The following is a 23,764-nucleotide window of genomic DNA, read 5'->3' on the forward strand; positions in this document are numbered from 1 at the left end:
GTTCCTCTACCAATAAATTATATTTTTCTAGAAAATTATAAAGAGCTTTATAAATTACCTTTTCAATTATTTTAGAAAATATAGGTATAAGTGCTACTGGCCTATACGATGACATACATTCGCGATCTGCTTTTTTATATAGAGGTTTTATAATACTTATTTTTAATTTATCGGGAAAAATTCCATTTTCAATACATAAGTTTATAATATAGCTCAAAATTGGTGCTATCTGAGTAGCTACTTCTTTTACAATTTTTGTTGTAATATCATCGTAACCAGTGCTATTAGTGTCTTTTAAAGATCTTATTATTGTCAAAATTTCATCTGGATTTGTAGGTCTTATGAATAAGGAACTTACATTATTCGATGTCATATTTCTTGCTTTGAAATTATCATGCGGTTTAACTTGCTCAATAAAAAAAATATTAAATAATTCCGCTATTCTATTAGGATCAGTTATTTTTTTGTGATCGTTGTTAATTTGTGTTATATAATTCTTAGTTTTATTTTTATATTCATTAATTATTGTCCAGGTGGCCTTCGTTTTGTTTTTAGATGTCTTAATAAAGTAATTGTTTTGTGCTTTTTTTGTTAATTTCATTATATTTTTTAGTCTACTTGAATAGGTTTTGAAGCACTTTTTATTGAGAAGATTTGGATCTTTTCTGTATTTCCAAAGCAGTTTTCTTTTCTGTCTAGAGCATTTTATAATACCCTTTGTAATCCATTTAGGTCGTTGATAAGAACGCATTCTGATTCTCATCAATGGGAAACACATGTCATAAAATAACTTAAATTCATCAAAAAAAACTATTAAATGCAGTATTTGGATTGTTAGTATTATATACGTCTTTGAAATGGATGGCCATTAGACAATGCTTAAATTTTTCTATATTTTCTTTACTATAATCACACTTCATTATAAACCAATATGGGTTACCAAACTTCTCTGAGACCGGACACATCAATAATTGCGCTGTGTGGTCTGAGAGAGCCAATTCAAGTATTCGAGTTTTACAGTCTTTCATATTATGTCCAAAATTATCAATACATGTACCACTACATAGACGCGTTGGATCGTTGATTGCTAACTTTAAGTTGAATCCTTGTAATAACTGTTTAAATTCGAAAGAATATTTATCGGCTTTCAACATGTCAATATTAAAGTCTCCACATAACACTATCTTTCTTTTTTTGAAGCAATACATGCTTAATAAATTGTTTAAAGTTTCAAAGAAAGTTTCATAAGATTCCTGGGTCACTTTTGGAGGTCTGTAAATGCATATAATTAAAATATTATAATCTGTCAATTCCATCCCTGTACATTCGATAATATTACTGATACTTAAGCTCTCTATTTCATTCATAACCTTGTATCTGTGATTCTTACGTACCAAGATACACGATCCGCCATGTCTGTTACCTCTAGAATAGTGAGTGACTAATGTATAATTGGGTATTTTTAATAGGCTTGTATCACTTTTCATCATATTGTGTTCAGTTATACAAATTACGTCAATTGCTTCATTTTTGTTCTCTAAATTATGTAACTCTACAGATAGACAATCTGACTTTCCCAATAAGCCATTTATATTTTGATGTAATATGTTAATATGATTAGGTGCGAAAATTATTGTTTGTAGTAGTATAATTGTTATTCTGATTGGCGTCCATATTAATACGAGAATATTCTTTAACCTCACGGGCATTGAAATGGTTCGCTTCGGTTTGTGTATACTTATCACTAGTTGTTGATTGTTTATTTAAGGGGGGCGATACATGTAATCGCCTTAATTTTTACCGTTTTTTGAGGACTTTTTAAACTGGGAAGGAATGACTGAATCTTTTTGAACTTTTTTAGGGTTATTTATTATATATTAAAATACACAAAAAAATTTTTTTTTTAAAAGGCTGCCGTAAAAATAAATCTGCCAAGACCCTCTCGGAAAAAGCCATCAATTTGCGGGCGTTCTCACTTTTCGTACGGTGATCTGAAATCAAAAAAAATAGTTTGTACGTGTTCATAAAACATATATCTTCTAGTTAAGCCTAAAAAAAAATTAAAAAAGTCACAAAATCGTAAATTGGCACACCTCAGAAAAAAAAAGTTCGATTTTTCACCTTTTTTTCAATGGTTTTTTTGGTAAAAGGGTTAATTTTTGAAAATTTTTTTGGAATGTTTGAGGTTTAACTAGAAGCTATTACTGTAAAGTAGATGTGTGCAAAATTTCATTGGAATCGGTTGAGAACTTTTTGATTTATCCCACCCGCAAATTTCAAAAATGTCGTTTTGAGAAAAACGCGTTTAAAGTTTTGACACATAGAAACTGTATGATTAAAGTGGCTTACCGATTAATCAGCGATTCCAGGGCCATATAGAAGTCCTTCGGTACGTTCAAGGAACTCGTTTTTCTTTGCAAGTTCCTGCAGACATGCTTGACGAGCTTGTTTGGTGGTCAAAGACGATTTTCTCGATTCACTCTTTGCTCATCGATTTTCTCTTTATATGACATGGATTGGCGGCCAATAACAATTTGCAGTGAGTTCATAAGTTGTAAGATAAAATTTAACCCATCATTGAACAACCCTGCAGATATAAAAGCACTAATCTCTACGATCTTCCGTCCAGAGTTGAGATGTTTTGGACAGAGGCGCCAGACAGTAGAATTATAACTTTCATTTGCATTCTGAGTGTGACCTCCTAAACATCTTTTAAGCAAGTCATCCCGAGATAAATCGTCAAAAATTGGCTTAATATGAGGTTGAACATCAGGATGTAATGGAGTTGGATGTTTAATTTCTTTGGGATTTTCTCCTAAAGCTTCAGCTTTGCGCCACTTGCACCAGCTATCGGAACCAGATGGACAGTACTCGTGACTTGGTTTATCATCTGTAGAGCACATGTGATAGTAAGTGGCCATGATCGCATCTTTCATGTCTTTTACACTATTAACGTTTCTTCGAATGGCCAATCCGTAATATAACGATAATTTTTTAATTAATGCTTCCGTCAATTTACCTCTTCCGCCCAGATGATTGTCTGTTTTAGTTTTTCGGAGACGAGTACCCATCCTCTTCTGAACATGGCCGATGCATTCACTTTTCACAACTCGAAATTCGTCGCCATACGGATTCAAATCAAGAATTCCTTTGAAGGTTTTTGAATCTCCATCTCCTATGTAGTTTCCGTATTTGACACCAAATAATTCTTCAGATCGTGAAAACATTTCCTTTACAGCTTATTCCATAGCACCAGAAGAACCTTTATGGTTTTCTTGGCAGTTTGGTTCATGTTCTTCGAACCACTCACGATATTCTTCAGTGTTAGTTTTATTTTTCCAACGAGCACAACCTGCACAGAAACTACTTTTAACGGCTAAATCAATTACTTTACCACAGTAATATCCAATAAGGGTTGTGACCCCATACATCGATTTAAAACCCCGCTTTTTCCATGTACCGTCCCCAGAAACTTTTAAATTTAAGATTGGCCGCTCATGCTTTTCGTTCTCACGTTTTTCTTCGCCGACAGCTTTTACACAAGAAGCTTGAAATAACGACTGTGTAGTGGTGTGTAACAGCGAGATTATAGCATTGTATGTACTTTCAGATATACCATTACAAATGTCCATCATATTACAAAATAAGTTAATTCCCTCTCTAGCAACACCTAAAAGACGCATGACTAACACTATTCTGCGATTTACTTCAAATCCATTATTGATTAATGGTCCAGAAGAAATGTTTTTGAGGCCACACTTGCATATCACGACGATTTTAAAACCTAAACCTCTGTTAGCACTTTCTTCAAATTTCACAGGTAATTTACAATCACGACATATCAAAATCTCTGACAATGCTGTAAACACGGTAAAAAACTCGATAAATCGATAGCCTAGAAGCGGACTGTAATGATAATTTTCTTCGTCAGCGTTAGAGAGTTTTCTCGCACTTGTACTTTGCGCTTCCGTATTTTCTTCATTTTTATTAGAGTGTTGATTTCCATAAAACTGTCTTTTTCGTGGTTTCGCACTACGGGTTGATATATTTCTTTTATTTTTAGGATAAGACTGCATTTTTATTTAACTTATTAATTTACTCCGCACAAAACGAATGCCAGAAGTATACTGAACTGAACTAAAATAACGGCAACACTGGTTTTAAGTATTTTATGTTAACTATATAGTCCTTGTATACCTAGAATTAAAGAAAAAAAAAGGTTTTTGGAACATCTGCTGACCCGGTTCGATCATACAATAGACCCCAAGAATCTACATTCGAAACGCAGGTAGCGAGAATCGAGCGCTCAGTTACAGAGTACAATAGCACTCAAGCGTCGAGTTGAGGCGTGGCACTTAAATGAGTTTTTAATGTATAAATAATGATAATTTTGTTTTGAATATTTACAGGCGTATTTTTGAGATGTTATTCTAACGATTTATGAAAAAAAGAAAAAATCGATTTTTTTTTTTTACATGTATCGCCCCCCTTAATAATTTAAGTCGGTAATTAATTAAATTTGTTTTGTATTCGATTTGTAAAATATCTTTTAATAAAGTCCTACTCACAAATAATGAAATGCTTGCCCTGTAAAGCCGTTGTCGAGAATAGTTCATGTCAATATACGTTACATTTTCATATTTACCACATATAAATTTCAATTCATTATTAAGTTTTTTCTCATTTAGAACGTGATTAAAAGGTACTTCAGAGATTAATACATTAGTATTAGATACAGTTTCTAGCCAAATATTTATACGTAATCGAAATTCATACGGGTTCACATCATTCGTACCTCCTAAGACAATAACAAAGTCATTACGATTTAATTTTTTGATCAAGTTTGTCTCTGTATCAAGAACATTTTTAATTTTAGCCCCTGGTTTCCAAAAACAGGACACACTATAGTTGGAACCCAATAGTTTTTGAAGATGACTCTGCAAGTACCTTCCTTGCTGGTCTGCTATTATGATAACGTGGCGCTTCTTCAAATCTTCTCGCTCATTAACTATATTGCTGCCAGAGCCAGCGATGACAAAGTCCAAAGCGGCGGTTATCGGAGGACATGTATTATTTATACTGGAATTTGGTTTATTGGTTTCGTCAGTTAAGTCGATATCGATTTGTGATTTTCGCGTTTCATGTTTTACTGGACTCTGTTTCTGATCGATAAACGGTGCGTCTGTAAGCGTCTTTCGTTGGTTTGGAGTGGATAAACTTGAAGTCCTTACACGTTTATGTTTTCGTTTCCTCAGTGGTGTCAAATATTTAGTGTTGGATACCTGTTTTCCAGAACTTAAGTTATCGTTGCTATAGAAACCTACCCTCTTGTACATTTCAATAATTTTCTGACACGCAGCTCAGATTGAAGATGTCTATTTTCACTGTTTAAATTTTCTATTTCTAGGTTAGCGCTGCTTAAGTCCATTCTAAGTTTATAATTTTTTTCCTGTATCTCAGCCATTGTCAGCGAGTCATTAAATGATGTATTTGGTAAACTCACAGCCGTTGTTTCAAATAATGAAGATTCATTACTGGAAATATCATTTAATGAATTTTGTTTAAATTGTTTTCTAACGGTTACATTTTCATTTTCCATTCTTAAGTGTTTTTATTATTAGCACAATATAAAATATTCCCTACTGAAACTCAAGATAAATAGCAGAGAGGTAGTGTATATCAACGCAGAGAAAAAGTGTGCATTTATGATGCAAACAGTTTATTCTGTATTTATAGTCACTCTTAATAAATTATTGGTCTCATTAATCACCATACATTGTTCTTAGCCCTTTACCAAATTAGGACTGCGTAATTATCTTGTATAAATAATATTCATTCTTCCCTTAACCCTTTCAGAATTAAGATGTCGCTGAATATAACAAGTTGAATTTTGTTACGAGTATACAAAGTCCAAAGTCCAACTTTGAGTTTTTTAAACAAAATTTGTAGGTAGTCCGTTAACTTTATAAATTTAAAAATAACCACTATTCTACATGAAAAATATTTAAAATGTATATAGATTTGTGTTCGTCACTATTAAAAGAATGTACTCATATAAACAAAATTTACAAGAATTAGTTATTTCCTCACAGTTTCTGCACAAATATAAAACGTAAAATTTTCATTGAATTATCAACATTAACTTTCAACCAACACTATCACGTGATACTTATACTATTATTTATCTATTTTTAATAAATTTAGTTCTAAATGTTTTCTTTATGAATATTAAAATAATATTTTTCCTAGAGACAATGTGTAATGTACCGCGCCACCTAGCGGAACTCACAAAATTACTATACTAATTTTATAACGCTGTCTGATTTACAGATACCACAAATGTAAAATAAAAAAATAAATAAAATAAAAAAAAAAGTAAAAACTAAGCAAACTTCTCCAAAGCTTTTTGACTTATTTTCAAACATTTTACCATGATTTTTTTATTTTTGTTTCACGAACACTTAATTTTTATCCATAATTGCGACAAAAGTACCCAAACTGGCAACGCTGTATCTAGAAATTTCGGGTGAACGGGTAAAACAGATTTAGTAGTGCACAAAATAGAAACAGCGTCATCTGTGAAATGATGTGTACAAACTTGTAGCACGACCGCGTTAACTAAACAATGCTAATTAGATCGAAGAGCAATAGTTTCCTGGTAGAAATAAAACAATTTTTGAATTTTAATATAACTAATGAGTTTTGGTTTAAGAATTTATTTTATTCATTTTTATGTTTTTAGGAAATTTTAAAAATAAAAGTATACATATATTATAAATGATTTTGTTTGTTTTCTAAGACTTACGGAAGCATTAATAGTAAATCGCGACTAGTATTGCCAATTATTAAAAATTTTTCGCGCGGCCATTTTTTTTTCGCCTTCGTGTCCCCCTTGTATGGTCATGGAAATACAAGATATTGGCTAAAATGTGCATGCCTGTTTGTTTATGTTATAAAAAAATAAAAAAAACTTTATAACTTAAATATGTTCGTTTCTTAATTTGAATTAAATTAAAATTTTCTTTATTCAAATAGACTTGTTTATACGATTTTTAAATTCTCTTATTTATAATTCTATTGCGGATTGCTTCTGTTTTAATTTAATCATTTCTAGATGTAAAATTGCAAAATGTAAAGAGGGGAAGTTATTTAAATTGGTTTTATAGGGGAGTACATTTTTTGGGTGTGTGACACTACTGTCTATTCTTTAGTGGCATTCACAATACTACTGTCAGTGAGTCGCGTTTCTTTCTATCTTGTATATTTGGATTGTGGGTTTTTTTTTTAACACGGGGGCAAATAAGCATTCGGCTCACCTGATAAGTAAGCGACTATCGCCGCCCATGATCATCCACAACACTAAAAGCATTGTACGTGTGCTGCTGGCCTTCAAAGGAATATTGTAGGGCGACCCCGGACGAGGAACTCGCCTGTTAGGACTCTTCACAAGTGTCGGGGCCGAGCCGGGTGTGGTTTCTTATTTAGACTATGTTCACGGAAGCGGGTTTGACACGCGGGATAGACACGAAGACGGCTAGGGACGTTACCGCGCCGGGCAGGACTGAGTGGGGATGTTAGCATGTCCGTGTCGCGCAGGGTGAAGGTGCCGGCGGGCGTGCGCGGGCGCGTGCGGGTGCCGCGCATGGTGCGCGCGCACTACGCGCGGCCGCCGCCGCTGCTGCCCGCGCGCCGCGAGTACGTGCGCTGCCGCGCAGGTCAGTAGCCACACCACACGCCACACACCACACACCACACACCACACACCACACACCACACACCACACACCACACACCACACACCACACACCACACACCACACACCACACACCACACACCACACGCTCCACTCACACTCACACTCACACTCACACACACACACACACACACACACACACACTCACCTATGTTATTATGCTCGCCTGGTAGCAGCTGCTTTCAACATAATCATTATTGTAGGAAATTATTAATCATAGTACATTACTGCAGCGGCCAGCAACCGGGGCATTGATGGACGAACGTACAAATGTGGGCCGAGGTATAGCCGAGGAACACATACGTGAGTCCATCAATGCCTAGTTGTGGCCAAGGCTTGTATAGTACTTTTCTCAAACAATGCGCGGATTTCAAAAACACAATTTTACTTTTTAAATTCAATGACGAATTACGAACAATAATAATTTTTCACGCACCATAATGTTCCTTTGTTTTTTTTTTTCAATAAACAGCTTTCTATTTGCAAGCCAGTTCGAAATTTAAATAAAACCTTGTATTAGTTACCTCCTTGGTAGCCATGTTTCGGAGTAAAAGATCATTCTATTTTTAAATTACAGGACAGATATGAGTATACATAGTAATTTATCTGGCAGCAAAACACGACAGATATAGATTTTCATACAACTTTTGCCGGCCGCTGCCCGCATGTATCTGGCCAGTACGGCAATTTTGATTTATCTCTAAGAAGATTGTCAAAATAATGCTCACATTTCCAAGCATGTTTAAGAAAAATATATTTATGTATCACTTATATAAGTATGTATCTATATAATATAATTTTATCTTTGGCTGTTAATTTGGTCACACAGAGTTACACTCTGTGTTCGTTGCACGCGTCCATGTAGCCTAACTTCAGGCTGCAGCGGAAATCAGTACTTTGCTTTTGACAGGGGTAGAAGGTAAAGGGGACACCTTGAGGCTCCCACTTAAACCCTCACAGGACGGTTATAAAGACTGGACTGTGCGACTATATACTAGTTCATCGCAAAGTTAGTAAAATCTCGATAACAAATATTTGAAGGGCCCAAACTAATTGCAGTGCTGAAGAATCTGAAGGAGAGCCGCGACTATTACGAGTCGGAGAGCGAGGTGGAGGACGAGGTCGAGAAGCCGAAGCACCAGATCTGCCTGAACATGTCGTGCCCGCAGTACGACGGCGGCCGCTGCCCACACGCTTCGCCGCTGCGGGCCGCCACCGCCGCTGACGCCGCCGACGACCTCAAGGCCATTTCGGGGCAATCCAAGGTTCTTATTATGCTGTCACAGTGGAATGCATAACCCTTTATTATAGCCCTTCACTGTCCACTGCTGAATATAAGTCTTTTCCATAAGGGGAGTTTTGCCAGTATTTGCCACGCTTGGCAGGCGGGTTGGTAACCGCAGTTAGGTTTTAGAGATGTTTTAAGAGGGACGCTGCTGCGCATCCCTCGCCGTCCCTTAGTCGACTCTTATGACACTCACGGAAAAGGAGGGGGTGGCCTATTCTATGCCGGGACCTACACGGCTAAATGCCTAACTCTGCCTGATATAAATTTTTGGCTTTTTTTCCCATTTTCGTTTAGCTTAATTGGTAGTTCATTTCGTTACCGTAGTCAATGACGTAACTATGATCATAGCTGAAACTCAGCGCAAATATATATATATTTTTTTTATACAACTTAGAATAGCAAACAAGCTGACGGCCTACCTGGTGAAAAGTGGTAACCGTCGCCTATAGACATGAGCAGTACCATGGACATAACAGAGTATACTGTTTCGCCCATGATACCCCCCATGTGTTGCCATTCCTGAGGACTCAGATACCATTGTTTAATAGATGACAATGGAGCGGTACCCCCCTTTTGCGTTAACGCTATACGCTGGCGGGGCGCCAGTGAGGGATGATAGATAAGTATAAAAAGGCAGGTCAGTTAAGCCCATCATGATGATTATACCTGGATTTTGACACGATAGTTTTCAGAGGACCACATGGTGGTCGACTTGACAGGGTATATTGCCAACAATGGGACTGGTAGTCCGCATTCAATCCTTCCCCCCTGCGTTGATACCATTATGGTGTTACAGCATTGAGTTGGTAGACCTGAGAGGATGTATTTCTAGCAATAATGTCTACTTCTTTATATACATTAACTTTAAGGGGAAGGGATTGTTAGTAATGCGGTCTGTCAGTCTCATTGCTAGCAATATACTCTCTTCAGGTCGACCTCCATATTGTTCCCCCTGGAAACAATCGTGTTGAGTTCCAGATGTATTCACCGTGATGGGCTAACTGACCTGTTTGATATGATATGATACGTGGGGTACTACGTAATACTAACTTTACATGTATATGATATATAATAAATAATATAACATAAATACCCAACTTCTGTTGATCCATTCACACTTATTTAACTATAGATTCTTTAGGACTTCCATCAACAATAATTGTGATATATTTTATATAATGACCATGTAGTTTACTTGTACACTCTTGATACGTCAGGGAGCTCCGCTCTGTTCAACGGTTGGACAAGAAGTGTCTCCCCACCCAAATGACAATCTTTTATATCCACACGGCCGAATTCGAGTAGACAAGTCAGTGAGACCACGTGTTCTTACAATTTCATTACTTTTTATTCAAGTATCATGACAATGAATAATTATAAAATTAATTAAAATATAAATCAGTGTTCTATATGTTCTATATACATTACAAGAATAATTTATTACCAAATTTGGTATAATAGTAATTTTAACGTTTTATTATATTTAAAGTAGTCAGTCTGATTTTTATTAATAAATGTAGGTACACATTTTAACACAAGATGTTTAAGAAAATTAATATAATTTAAAATAAATATCTAACAGAGGCGGGGTTACCATTTCATTATCATCCAATAAAAAAGTCCTAAATGACTTGGTAGTAATAAGATGCGTATGAAATAGCTATATTATTACCTACTTCATATACGTCAATTTCAAAGTGAGAAAAATAAAAGAAATAGACATTCCAGAATTTCAAAGTAAAATATACACCAGTTTTTTAAATTATCCCTTGAGGAAGACAATTACCTTGAGGAAGTAATCACATCCAATTTTGTGCAGTAGTTTTTACCAAACTAACATACAGACGGACGACATTTTTAAAATTATTGTTTTAGTTTTTTCGTGCTCTTATTATATGACCCTCATACAATTTTTTCTTAAATATCTCCCATGTATAGGCATCGTCTAGTTTCAATATTATAATATTAGATAATGCCCCTTCTTGCGTAGTTACAGTTCCTTACGTAAAAAAATACATATAGTAGAATCTCGATTATCCGAATCAAATAAATCCAGGCGTAGTCTGTATAACCGAAAATCCGGATAATCGATTCCAAAGTTAAATCAAACTAAATAATATAATTAAATTTTAATATTTTTTTTTTATATTATGTAAAGAGTTCTACATACGTCATTTAAACAACACGATATAAAAAGCTATAAAGATAATGGAATACATAATATCATTAATAAATCTGAGAGCTGTACAGAATAAGTCCGGATAATCGATTTTCGGATAATTGAGATTATATATTATAGATTGACTATATTTAAATGTCAAAAAATTTCTATTTCAATATTTCAAAATCAAAAATGTATTTGGTTATGTAGGTCTGTATTTATTATTATGATACGTCTTTTTTGGTATTTTTTTTTTAACAATTGAAAATAGTTCGAATTACAAGAAACCGCTTATATATATTATATAGGTTTTATAGTTTATGAATTCGCTTATATCTCGTAGATTATTTTAATGGGTGAAAATGGTATGTGCAACCCGTCTGAGCTGTCGGTATATGTTGGCAAGGTACCATTGAAAGGTGATAGGTGAGGATGAAAGCAGGCCAGTTGACCCATCACGACTTGATGAATTCCATAATAATTCCAAAAGAACCAACACTGTCCAGGGAGAATGGAGGTTCTCTGATAGGGTCGTTGTTATATATTGTTAGTTAATGAAGCTGTTGGACTACATTACTAACTCCCCCTCATCCCTCTAGTTGGGTAGACAGAGCGACGAGTCGAGTGAGTTGTCGGACTCGGACTTCGAGTACCTGACGGCGGCGGTGAAGAAGCGGCGGCTGTCGGGCGGCGAGCGGCGCCGCGGGGCGCGGCGGGAGCGCCTGGAGCTGCGCGCCGACGGGGACGCGGAGGACCTGCTGGCCGCCGTCGACGACCAGCTGCAGAAGCTCGACGACAGGCTCGTCAAGCTGCTGGCCTGGCAGCGGCTGCAGCAGGTAACGCCATTCGCTTCGCGTTCAAATTTACTTGGATTCCAGTAGGTTTAGAATTTTTTTAGCTGATGAAAATGAAATAGTAACCATGCAACAATAGAGTGAATAGCTGACAATAGGCGAGGGCAAAGACAGTTTAGTTGGCTCATTGTGGAGAACATGGCTTAAGCAGCCTGGTTAGTTAATTTGGTGCTGTCTGAAATAGAATGATTCATTTTCCTATAATTTTTTTATGATACCAATTATAACAGTAACCTAACGTGTATATTTTTATTTATGGTGCAATAAAGAGTTAAATAAATAAATAAGTTTAATTTTCTGGACTAAAATGAATGATATGAGAGTGTTATATCACGGTTAGAAGTTTGTACTTGCATTCTGTGACAGTTTATAGAACATTTGTTTGTGTACTGAAGTCTAATGAATATACTAAGGGATTGCTTACTATTGTGGCCATTTACATAAGTGATATAAGTGTGAGTATATTTACATTTATTGCCTGGCTTTTAAGTATAGTATTGAATGTATTATAAGGAATAAGGCAATGGAAATTTGGGGGTACTGTTTTAGGTTTTATTTGTGTAATGTGTTCATCACTGTGTTACGAGGGGAGTTGTTAATTGAGAAATAAATATTTATATTATTTTTAAAAATTGTATTTGTATTAGTCTATGCTCTATAAAGGATAGGAATTTGTTTTTCTTTTTTATTTAATAGAAATGGATAAATTTAAAAATGATTCGATGGATTTTGTTTTTATTTATAATATTTTATGTTTGTATGTGCGTATTCCGTACAAGCAAATCGCAGTGGAGGATGAGCTCTGTAGACGGAGTGGTGATCTCAAATGCATCGTAGAGAGGCAGTGTATGTAGTGTATGTAGTATGGGTGAGTGAGTGTTGGCTCGTGCGCGCGTGTGCAGGTGGCGTGGGGCGAGCAGGCGGCGGGCGCGTGGGCGCGCGCGCCGCTGGCGGGCGGCGCGGCGGCGGCCGTGCGCCGCTCGCTGGCGCGCGCGCGCCTGCAGCGCCACGGCCTGCGCCGCGTGCCGCTGCCCTCCGAGCTGCTGTCGGCCGCCGAGCGCCAGCGCATCGCCGCCGCCGTCTGGGGGCCGCCGCCGCCCGCGCCGCCGCCGCCGCCGCCGCCGCCGCCGCCGCCGTCCGCGCCGCCCGCGCACGCGCTGCATCTGCCGCCGCGCGCCGCGCTCGCCGCCGTGCACCGCCCCAGCAGGTACAGTTTGCTTCTCTTTTCAATATGTTACTTGAATGCGATTCAATATATAATTTCACTCTAACATCGCACCTCTAATTCCTAATATGAATCATCTCAACATAAACGTATATACACTACATATTTACATTTATTTATATTACACTACACATACACCCACTCTAACTTGCCTACCTCGCTTTGGAATCAAAATTTTTCTTTATATAAATAAAATCCGTTATTGGCTGTATTCATAAGAGACTTAGCATGTAAGTTATTTTTAAGAGCTATGGATTTTTGTATAAAATAAAATAAAACAAAAAAAAAATATAATAAAAAAAATATTAGATAACATTCCATCTATAAATTATTGTTTTTTCAACTTCAAACTTATACATTTACTTATTTATTTACAGAAAATACGAGTATAAAACTCATGTTTTATGACTTTGATGATTTATAATCATAATATACCCTTTAATCTTTAAATCCCACATACTCTGTTTACTCTATATCTACTCTACAATGTTTCTCTGCAACATTGATTTTTAAAAGAGCCAATGTTAAAATGATTTTAAGACAAACATCGAAAACAAAATCTATTTGTATAAAAAAATAATGAAACAAATACTTAATACAAATATATAAAAATCAACTATATAAGAGTAAAGTTGTGCTGCATATAGTATCATTGTAACTAATAATTAACATTTCAACATTAATACAATGAAATCTCGGTTATCCGTATTCAATAAAACCAAAGGTATTCCATATAATCGAAAATCCGGATAATCGATTTCAAAATCAAATCCAACTATACATATTTAATTTTTATATTTTTTATTACGTATAAATTTACATACGTCATTTAGACAATACGATATAAAAAAATGCCATCTACCTATTTACCCAATTAAAAGATAGTACCGTTTCTAAATCGGTAAATAGAACCGAGAAAAATAAGTCCGGATAATCTAATATTCGGATAATCGATGTTCGGATAATCGAGATTTTACTAAAAAAATATTTTGAATCCAGGAACGGCCTAGGCGATGGCCTTGGCGAGCCGATCCCGATGCGGCTGTCAGTGCTGTGGGTGGGCACGGACAGCAGCTGCGACGTGCGCCTCGAGCAGCCTCCGCACCTCAGCCGCCGCCGCTGCCGGGGGCTCTCCCCGCGACACGCGCTTATATTCATGGACGAGGTCAGTGCCCTCACTCACCACTGCTGGACACTACACCGCTACACATTTATTTATTTGTAAAAGGAAAACCACGACTTATTTATATAAAAAAAAATAATTACAAGATAACAACAATGATGCCACACACAAGGTTTTTATTAATAAACGCAAAATATTAAATTTGATAGTTGTCGCTTTAGATAAATAACCCAAAGAGTATATAGGATTTATCTGAGGCACATAGACTCGTGAGGCAAACATGTGTATTACATATTATATAATGAATAATATAAAACAAATATGCTTCATTTAAAAAAGATGATTGCCTTTCAAAAAATGAGATAAATACAGATAAAAAAAAATATTAAAAAAAAATATTTAAGAAAAAAAATATATATATACATATTTGTCACAAATTAGAGTAGGCTGAAACAATGGGATGCCAAATGCTTCGATTCAAACAAGCCTCTTTCGCTTCTTCCACATTCCTCAATCTTTTCATACACGCTCGCCGGTTACGGGTACTTTTAATTTGGCCCTTGTTCAGCACGTCGCCTATTTGGTCGACATGCGTCCGTCTAGGGCGGCCCCTATCGATTCAATTCAATTCAATTTATTTTTATTCGTTACAATATTGCATTGTGTTGAATATTTTTACAAGTGACAAGAAGATATCATAAAACATAACAAAAATATCTCTATTCATTATTGATCGATAAATCTCTTTCGTAATTCTTTCATCCATCCTCTCCAAATGGGCAAGTAACATTCTCTTTTTGGTTTTTGTCACTACGTCAACTTTCAGTCCATACTTCTAATTCTAATGCTGTAAGCCGTTAGTAAGGATTAGAACGCATTAATTTTGTATGTATCACATACAAAATTAACTCGGTATGGGAGTGGACAAAGGAGATAAAAATAAATTTTGCAGGTGACCCAACACTTCGAGCTGATCAATTACTCGGAGTGGGGTACGCGCGTCAACGGCGTGCTGTACACGTGCGACGCGACGCACAGCGAGCACGAGCCGGAGCACGAGCGCGAGCGCGACGCCGAGCACGACGCCGAGCACGACGCGGACGAGCCGCGCGAGCCGGACGAGGCCGAGGCGCGGGCGAACGCCGTCAGGGATATCGTCAGGCATCGGATGCCGCGCCCGTTCAGGTTAGTTCACACTGTTTTAACATTTGGTATGCAGTTTGTCACTGGAAATTCATATAAATGTTTTGATATGAATAATTCATAGTTGTTTTAGAGTTAAAATTTAAAAGCCTAAGGGATTGACGAGGGTCAGACTAAAAGTCCTTAGAAAATCAAAACCTGGTTAAATTAGCAAGTTTTTACCATTATTTTATGTTTTCAAAATAGTGTCCATTCACGACAATACATCGCTGCATCCGATAGAACCACTGAGAAAAGCACTTTGCCTACTCGTCCTTAGGGATTTCTTCGATGGCCTTCTGAAATGTAGCCACAGTTTCCTCGGAGTTTTTCTCTTATTTTTTGGAATAAATAAAAATCGCAGATACCCAAGCAATCGACTTTTGTACAAAGTGTCCCTCTGGTGATGTGTATGTGTGTGTATTAAGCGATACGATGTGGGGCTGCAGAGTGAACGGGTCGCTGCTGGGCGCGGACGAGGACTGCTGCGGCTGCGGCGCGGCGGCGGCGGCGGCGGCGGCGGCGGGCGCGTGGGAAGGCTCGGCGCTGCTGTCGCACGGCGCGCTGCTGCAGTTCGGCTGCCTGCTCTACGTGTTCAGCGTCACCGGCGACGGCCGTCCCCAACACGACGACCCCGCCCTCTAGCGCCCGCCCTAGTCTCACTCGCTCACTGAACTCTAATATCCTTTATGCATCTAATGAACTCCCAAGTACAGGAGTTCTAGCATTTGACTGTGTTTTTGTATTTTTTATGTATTTTGTAGAATTTAAAATGTTTTATTCTATTGTAAAATCTTTATTGTACATATTTTATATTGGACATGTTAAAACATTTAATATGCAACGGCGGACTTATCCCATAGAGCAGTGTTTCTCAACTTTTTTTGTGTCACGCCCCACTTGAACATTTCTAAAATTTTTATACCCCCCATACATAATTTTTCCCGACAAAGTTTACTTGACGACTCTAATCGCCCAGTTGATATTTTGGTAACGTCAAACGAAATTATACCTAATAAATTAAGCATTTATTTTAATTTACTTTTTTTGTTATATTTTGCATCGATATCTACTCGTAGCGTTGCATTTAAATGGCCCGAAGCAAGAGGGTTAAAATCGCTTCGAGTCCATTTTTTAATTGCCCCCCCTTAACTATAACATTGCCCCCCCCTGTGGGGCGTGGGCCCCACGTTGGGAAACACCGCCTTAGAGGATCGCTTACAGTCAACCTTTGAAAAGCTAAAAGTAAACTATAGAATGTACAAGGGTAAAAACTTTACAGCTAAATGTAAACTTAATAATATTTAGTTAAAATTAAACATATTTTAGATTAAAAAGTAACTGTATACACTTACATATGTAAATATATAAATAATAAAACAACAGTAATACCATATTATTGTATCAAACCGCGTTACCCAGTGTGTTTTAACTAGAAAATATAGTAATTTATACTTAAAAAATACATGATGAATATTCATTTAGATTTAAATTTCTCTCTCTGCGTGTGTTCAGTTCAAAATGAATAATAAAATATACCACGGACATTGTTAAACTGCTCATAACAGTCTCTTTGTGAGTTAACTGCGGGTGTAATTTTAACTATTTAAAGTTTAATATGTTATGTAGTAAAATTTGTCGTTAAGATCTTTGCCATGTGATATAATATCATTATAATTCATTAATATTTACGTCCCACTGCTGGGCTGGACAGAAATATATTTTGGTATATATGTACATATGTTATTCTCGTGTTTTTTGTGCTGGCAACAAAGTTATTTGAATGTATGAAAGTAGGGATTTGTTTGGTTAAACGGGAGTATTTGTAAATTGAGAAATGAAACAAAATCTTCTATATTAGTGTGTTCTGAAGTTTTGTTTGATTATCACAGAAATACTGTTGAAATTAAGTTGGTAATAAATTAAGTCTGCTGATGTCCTTATAGTATTGCTATGATTCTAGGTTAACAGGCGGTATCGAGTCCTTTAATTCAAGGCGAGACTTTGCCTCTCTTTGCATCTTCTACCGTCTGTATAACGTATTGTGTTCTGAAGATCTATTAGATATGATGCCTACAACCTCCTTTCACCATCGTACCGCTCACCGTCGACAGGGAATCTATCCTTACATCTTAGAAACAGAATAATCACACACAGTGCAGTTTTTTTTATTTGGGTGAAAATGGTACGGTAACCTCGCTTGCGCTAACGGGATGCGCTGGCAGAGCACCAGTATTTAAGGAATTAACCATGATAGTTTCCAGGGGGAACCGCGAGGACGACCTGGTTGGGTATATTGCTAGCAATAGGATTCTTAGTCTCCATTACTAACAATCCTCTCCCCCCCCCCACATATTGCGGTTTCAAAGGAGCTTCCTCCCGCATACACTTAGGCTGTGTAATAATTAGCTGAGGCTTTCCCTAGAGACTATAGCATGGGGTTTTTCAAAAAGGGCGTATGAAGGTTTTTTTAAGGATAGGCAATGCGCGTTGACATTCCTAGTGTGACAGGCGTCCATAGGCTACGGTAACTTCGTTTACCGGGGGGAAAGGGATTGTTAGAAATGGAGTTCGACATTGCAAGCAATATACCCTATCAGGTCGACCTCCACGTGGTTCCCCCCTGGAAACCATCGTGAACAATTCTTGTTGAATTCGTCACGATGGGCTAACTGACCTGCTTCATCCTCATCTATCATTCCTCACTGGTGCCCCGCCGGTGTATACCGATAGCGCAGGCGGGGTTACCATTCCATTATCACCCATTAAAAAAACTCCGTTTACCATCAGACGAGCTGTATGCTTGTTTGCCACTACACTCACACATAGTAGTATTTAAAAAAAAAAAAAAAATTTTTATTGTACTACTACAGTGGTGGACATCAGCAAACTGCCTTATGGTCGGGTCGAGTATTCATTAGTTTTAAATTTTTATTAAATTCTGTTGAAATAAATCGGCGCGTCCAGTTGTTAAGTTTTTCGACAGATGTCGCTTTAGTAAAAATGTACCGTGGTGCCATTTCTGTGGCGTCATTCCTCTAAAATTACAATTTGATACCGTAGCGAAATCTAACTCATTTTATAATAGGTTTAAGTTAAAACTATTGTAATTTTAGTTTATGATGGTCCATAAAATAGTAATTTGGAGAAATTAAATGTTAGGTTAAAAGATTGGCTTACAGTGTGACCATTTGTGGCAGATGGCTGTCATTTTGCCAAATTCCGCTCCTAAATTTTGTCTGTGGCATATCATGCTGATGATTTTGCTAAAGTGGCAGATTTAAAGGATTCCAAACAAATTCACATTGCATAATTTGAATTTAAAGGGGGGAAAGGGATTGGTAATAATGAGATTTAACAACCCCATTGCTAGCAATATACCCTATTAGGTCGATCTCCACGCGGTTCCCCCTGGAAACCATAGTGGTTAATTCTTGTTCAATTGATTACTATGGACCAACTGATTTGTCTTCATCCTCACCTGTCATCCTTCACTGGTCTGCCAGCGTATACCGATAGCGCAGGCAGGGCTACCATTTCATCATTCACCCATAAAAAAAAATAAATTTTCAATAAAGACTTAAAGGTTATGGAATGAGCTCCCTGCCGATGTTTTCCCAAGAGACTACAGCATAGGGTTCTTCAAAAGGGGGGTAAAGAGGTTTCTTGAGGGTCGGCAACGCGCGCGTAATACTTCTGGTATTGCAGGCGTTCATAGGCTACGGTAACCGCTTACCATCAGGTGGGCCGTATGCTTGTTTGCCACCTCAGTGGTATAAAAAAAAAGACGTCTCTTTTAAAAGTAAAAATCAGGCAGGAGTCTGACGCAAATAGTAACAGTGTGTTTTTTTTTTGATGGGTGAAAATGGTATGGTAACCCCGCCTGCGCTAACGGGATACGCTGGCGGAGCACCAGTGAAGGGTGATAGATGAGAATAAAAACAGGCCCGTTAGCCCATCATGATGAATTTATCAGAAATTAACCATGATAGTTTCCAGGGAGAACGGCGAGGAGGTCGACCTGGTTGGGTATATTGCTAGCAATGGGATTCTCAGTCTCCATTACTAACAATCCTTTTCCCCCCAAAAAGAAAAGCGACCTGAAGGTCGGCGGTTCCTCCTGGAAACCATAGTGGTTAATTCTTGTTCACCTGTCAAGTTGACCTTGCTCATCTGTCACCCTTCACTGGTATCCTGCCACCGTATACCGATAGCGTAGACAGGGTTAACATTTCATCTTTACCCATAAAAAAAATTTTGAATTTTCAATAAAAAACATCTCGTTTAAAAGTAAAAAAAAAAAAAACAAGCAGGAGTCTCACGCAAATGGTAACAGTGTTGGCTTAGAGAAATGAAGCTTCAGAATGAGTAGCAATGTTTTCGAATGTGTTATAGACGTGTATATAATAGGTAAATATTTCAGCTCACGTGTGTACTGTCATATCAATAATTGTAAGTGTTTCAGATTGTTTTTACATGGGATTTAAATGAGCGACGTCAGACGGCACAGTGCTGCCTCTGTATCGCGTTCTGTCAATCCGTTATGTACTCTATTAAGTATAAATATAAGGTTGTAAAACGTTTTTTAATTTTAATGCGACGTGTCTTAAATCTCCCGAATCCTGGTCAAGCTTTACAGACATGTTTGAAGGCACGTGTGCGCCTGTTTTTAATGATTATTTTTATCCTTTGGAAGTATGAAGGTAACTTTAACTTCGATTCGCCAATCATCCTTTATTAGTATAGATAGATAGATACTCTTTATTGTTTCCTCCAAAAGATTACAATAGTAAACTTATTATAAATATAAATAATTACGATATCATAATAAAAGTAATGTATAATCACAATTTAATAAATATTACAATAGTTTCTCAACGTTCTTGAGTGGCGACCCCGTACTGGCAAACGCGGTGTAGGACGACCCCCCACTAGATGGAGTGACGACCTCAAATAATGCATTTGCATTGCAAGGAGCCAGTGGACGCAGGTGGCTCAGGACCGTACCTTATGGCGGTCTATGGGGGGGGGGGGGGAGGCCTATGTCCAGCAGTGGACGGGTAATGGCTGAAATTATGATGACGATGTCGAATTTAATTCAATTATCTGCCATTTTTTAATATTGTATTATGTAATGTGTTCATTGAAGTTGTAATTTTATATAAAAACTATATTACGATTTATGATTACTAAGTAATAAATGCGCAACTATTGTGCTAATGTTACCACGCATCAAGGTTAGTTCTTGCAAATGTAAACGTATGCATTGTAATCGGTACCTGGTGGTATACCATACCGCTTACGAAACTCACAGGAAAGGAAGGGGTGGCCTATTCTATGCCGGGACCACACGGCCACACGGCTTTCGTGCATATACACACATATTTTTTCTTTGTGGTTTAAAATAGTTACCATGCAAATCATATTATTGTAATGTAAAAGTTACATTAATCGAATAATAGGCATTTATTTACATACATACATATCTGTCACGTCTATCTCCCATTAATATAGGCAGAAAAGCAGGCATTTATTTTATATATACAAATAAATTTATATATACTTAAAGTCTCGTGGGTGTCGTAAGAAGCGACTAAGGGAAGGCGAGACATGGCCAGTAGTATGCCTCTTAAAACATTTCCAAAGCCTAACTGTTGCCAATGTTCAATAAAACTCCATTTTCGAATAGACCATAGATAAGTTTATTTTTGTTTTAATAATGTTACAGAACCATAGACTCGCCAACAAATAATATATTACTACATTTATGCAACAGCCAATCCACCTGCAAGCATGGAATTGCCATGGCAAAACCTCCCAAGAGGAAGGCTTATGTTCAGCAGTAAAGTCTATTCTTATAATGTATTTAAAAAAAATGAAAAATAATTAAAATAAATTTTATTAAAATACAATCGAACTAGTTCTTGATTACAGATTTAATACGTCTGCACTAGTCCAATGCGTTATTTTAGTGATGCCGTTCACATCACTAGATCGGCTGCTGTTTTATGCCCTTCACATCACTAGATCGGCTGAGAGATAATGGTATGGTAACCCCTTCTGCGCTATCGGTATACACTGGCGGGGCACCAGTGATAGATGACTGATGAGTAATGAAAACAGGCCAGTTAGTCCATCCTGATGAATTCAACTAGAATTAGCCACGATGATTTCCAGGGGGAACCACGTGGAGGTCGACCTGACAGGGTATGTTTCTAGTAATGGGGCTATTTGACACCATTACTAACAATCCCTTTTCCCCCCGATCGGCTGCTGCTTGCTACGCGTTGTTCTACAGTTTGCTAATTGATAATATTAAAATATTTACAAAGCAAATGTGTGTATGTTTTTTTTTACTTTTTTTTTTTTGTTAAATTTGACAGCGATATTTACTCGTAGCATTGCATTTAAATGATCTGGATTAAGAAGGTTAAAATCGCTTCGAGTCCATTTTTTAACCCCCCCCCCCCCCCCCCCCGCCTTTAACTATCAAATTGCCCCTCTGTGGGGCGTGGGTAAACACCGGTCTAGATAATGTGTTAATATCACATTGCGAGACGCCTATTCGACTCGGCTAAGATGACAATATGATTTGCGTAAGGTGGCTATTTTAATCCCTATGGACATCATTGTTATGAAACTTTGTATAAGCAATGAGTAAGCAGTTTAAGATGCTAGAAAACGGTTATGTACTCACTGCCATATATATTTATTGAAATCTCTTATGTGACTAAATAATGTAGTCAAATGGATTAATATATCCATTGTATATATTTAAAATCTTTTTGGACTCCATTACGTAGTGTTGATAAGCTCTTGGGAGGGCTATGACAGCTACTTTGACCGTTTCATAATTATTTTATTGAAACTGGTATTAATAGGTAAGTATTACGTCTTACCGGTAATATTAAATATTATTGATTGGTTCCGTGGAGATTTTATCGTAATTTGTACAATAGTTCAGTTTGTAAATCAAAATATCTGGTTTTATCACAATGAAAGTGGGTTTTTTTTTTAAAAAAATATTTTTGACTATTTATTTGGAAAACAATAATCCTATCTAGTTCCATTAAATAGATACAATACTATACTGTCTCTATTTATTATTATTCGTATAAAAAGACATGTCATGTTTATTTCCTCATGAAAAATATATTGTAAAATAACTATTTTCTCAAACATGCTTGGAAATGTGAGCATTATTTTGACAATCTTCTTCGAGATAAATCAAAATTGCCGTACCGGCCAGATACATGCGGGCAGCGGCCGGCAAAAGTTGTATGGAAATCCATATCTGTCGTGTTATGCGGCCAGATAAATTACTATGTAAACTCATATCTGTCCTGTAATTTAAAAATGGAATGACCTTTTAGTTCGAAACATGGGTACCAAGGAGGCACTTATAAAAGGTTTTATTTAAATTTCGAACTGGCTTGCAAATAGAAATCTGTTTATTGAAAAAAAAAAAAAACAAAGGGACACTATGGCGCGTGAAAAATTATTATTGTTCTTTATTCGTCATTGAACTTAAAAAGCAAAATTGTGTTTTTGATTTCTGCGCATTGTTTGAGAAAAGTACTATACAAGCCTTGGCCACAACTAGGCATTGATGGACTCACGTATGTGTGCCTCGCTACGCCTCAGCACACATTTGCACGTTCGTCCATCAATGCCTCAGTTGCTGGTCGCTGCAGTAATATACTATTAGTGGTTTCTAATGCATTATTGTATTGACTAGTGTGTAATTTTAGGTTAGAGAATGATTATGTTTGATGCAACTGTGTATGGCCAATTCTGTGGTTGTTTTTAGATCGAAGAATGTGATATAAGGATGGTATTACATAGATGGATAAATTTTACCAAACGAGTCCAGTGTCGGACTTAGTATTGATGTTTATGTCAAGAAATATAAGTATTTTAAGGGAATCATTTGTTTTTTTTTATTCATTGATCGATCAATTTTCAAAATATTTAATTTGTAAAATTATAAGCCAAATGTTTTTGTAATATGAATAAAAGATTTATATCTTAAATTATACATATAATAAAAGACTCCAAATAAATTTGGATAGGGTAGGAAGATGATCATTTTTACTTTAAAACCTTTCGAGCGATGTCTAAAGTGGGTTTTTAATTCATCTGTAACTAGTTTTTACCCGCGACTTCGTCTGCGTGACTG

The 23,764-nt window shown here is 36.8% G+C and overlaps 1 protein-coding gene across 1 annotated transcript in view; it reads left to right on the forward strand.

The window, feature by feature from the left end:
* The window catches only part of LOC113516332 (PHD finger protein 12), a 32,919-nt gene extending 9,408 nt beyond the window's left edge, over positions 1 to 23,511 (forward strand). Inside the window, exons 8-14 of the mRNA XM_052896170.1 lie at positions 7,597 to 7,715; positions 8,812 to 9,017; positions 11,801 to 12,037; positions 12,958 to 13,262; positions 14,280 to 14,445; positions 15,356 to 15,588; positions 16,035 to 23,511. Coding sequence (XP_052752130.1) covers positions 7,597 to 7,715; positions 8,812 to 9,017; positions 11,801 to 12,037; positions 12,958 to 13,262; positions 14,280 to 14,445; positions 15,356 to 15,588; positions 16,035 to 16,230 — 1,462 coding nt within the window. The 3' untranslated portion in view covers positions 16,231 to 23,511. The remainder of the gene's footprint in view (positions 1 to 7,596; positions 7,716 to 8,811; positions 9,018 to 11,800; positions 12,038 to 12,957; positions 13,263 to 14,279; positions 14,446 to 15,355; positions 15,589 to 16,034) is intronic.
* Positions 23,512 to 23,764: the final 253 nt, after the last annotated feature.

This window comes from Galleria mellonella, unplaced genomic scaffold, assembly GCF_026898425.1.
Source record: "Galleria mellonella isolate WM207_F2 unplaced genomic scaffold, CSIRO_AGI_GalMel_v1 utg312, whole genome shotgun sequence".
Lineage (NCBI taxonomy): Eukaryota > Metazoa > Arthropoda > Insecta > Lepidoptera > Pyralidae > Galleria > Galleria mellonella.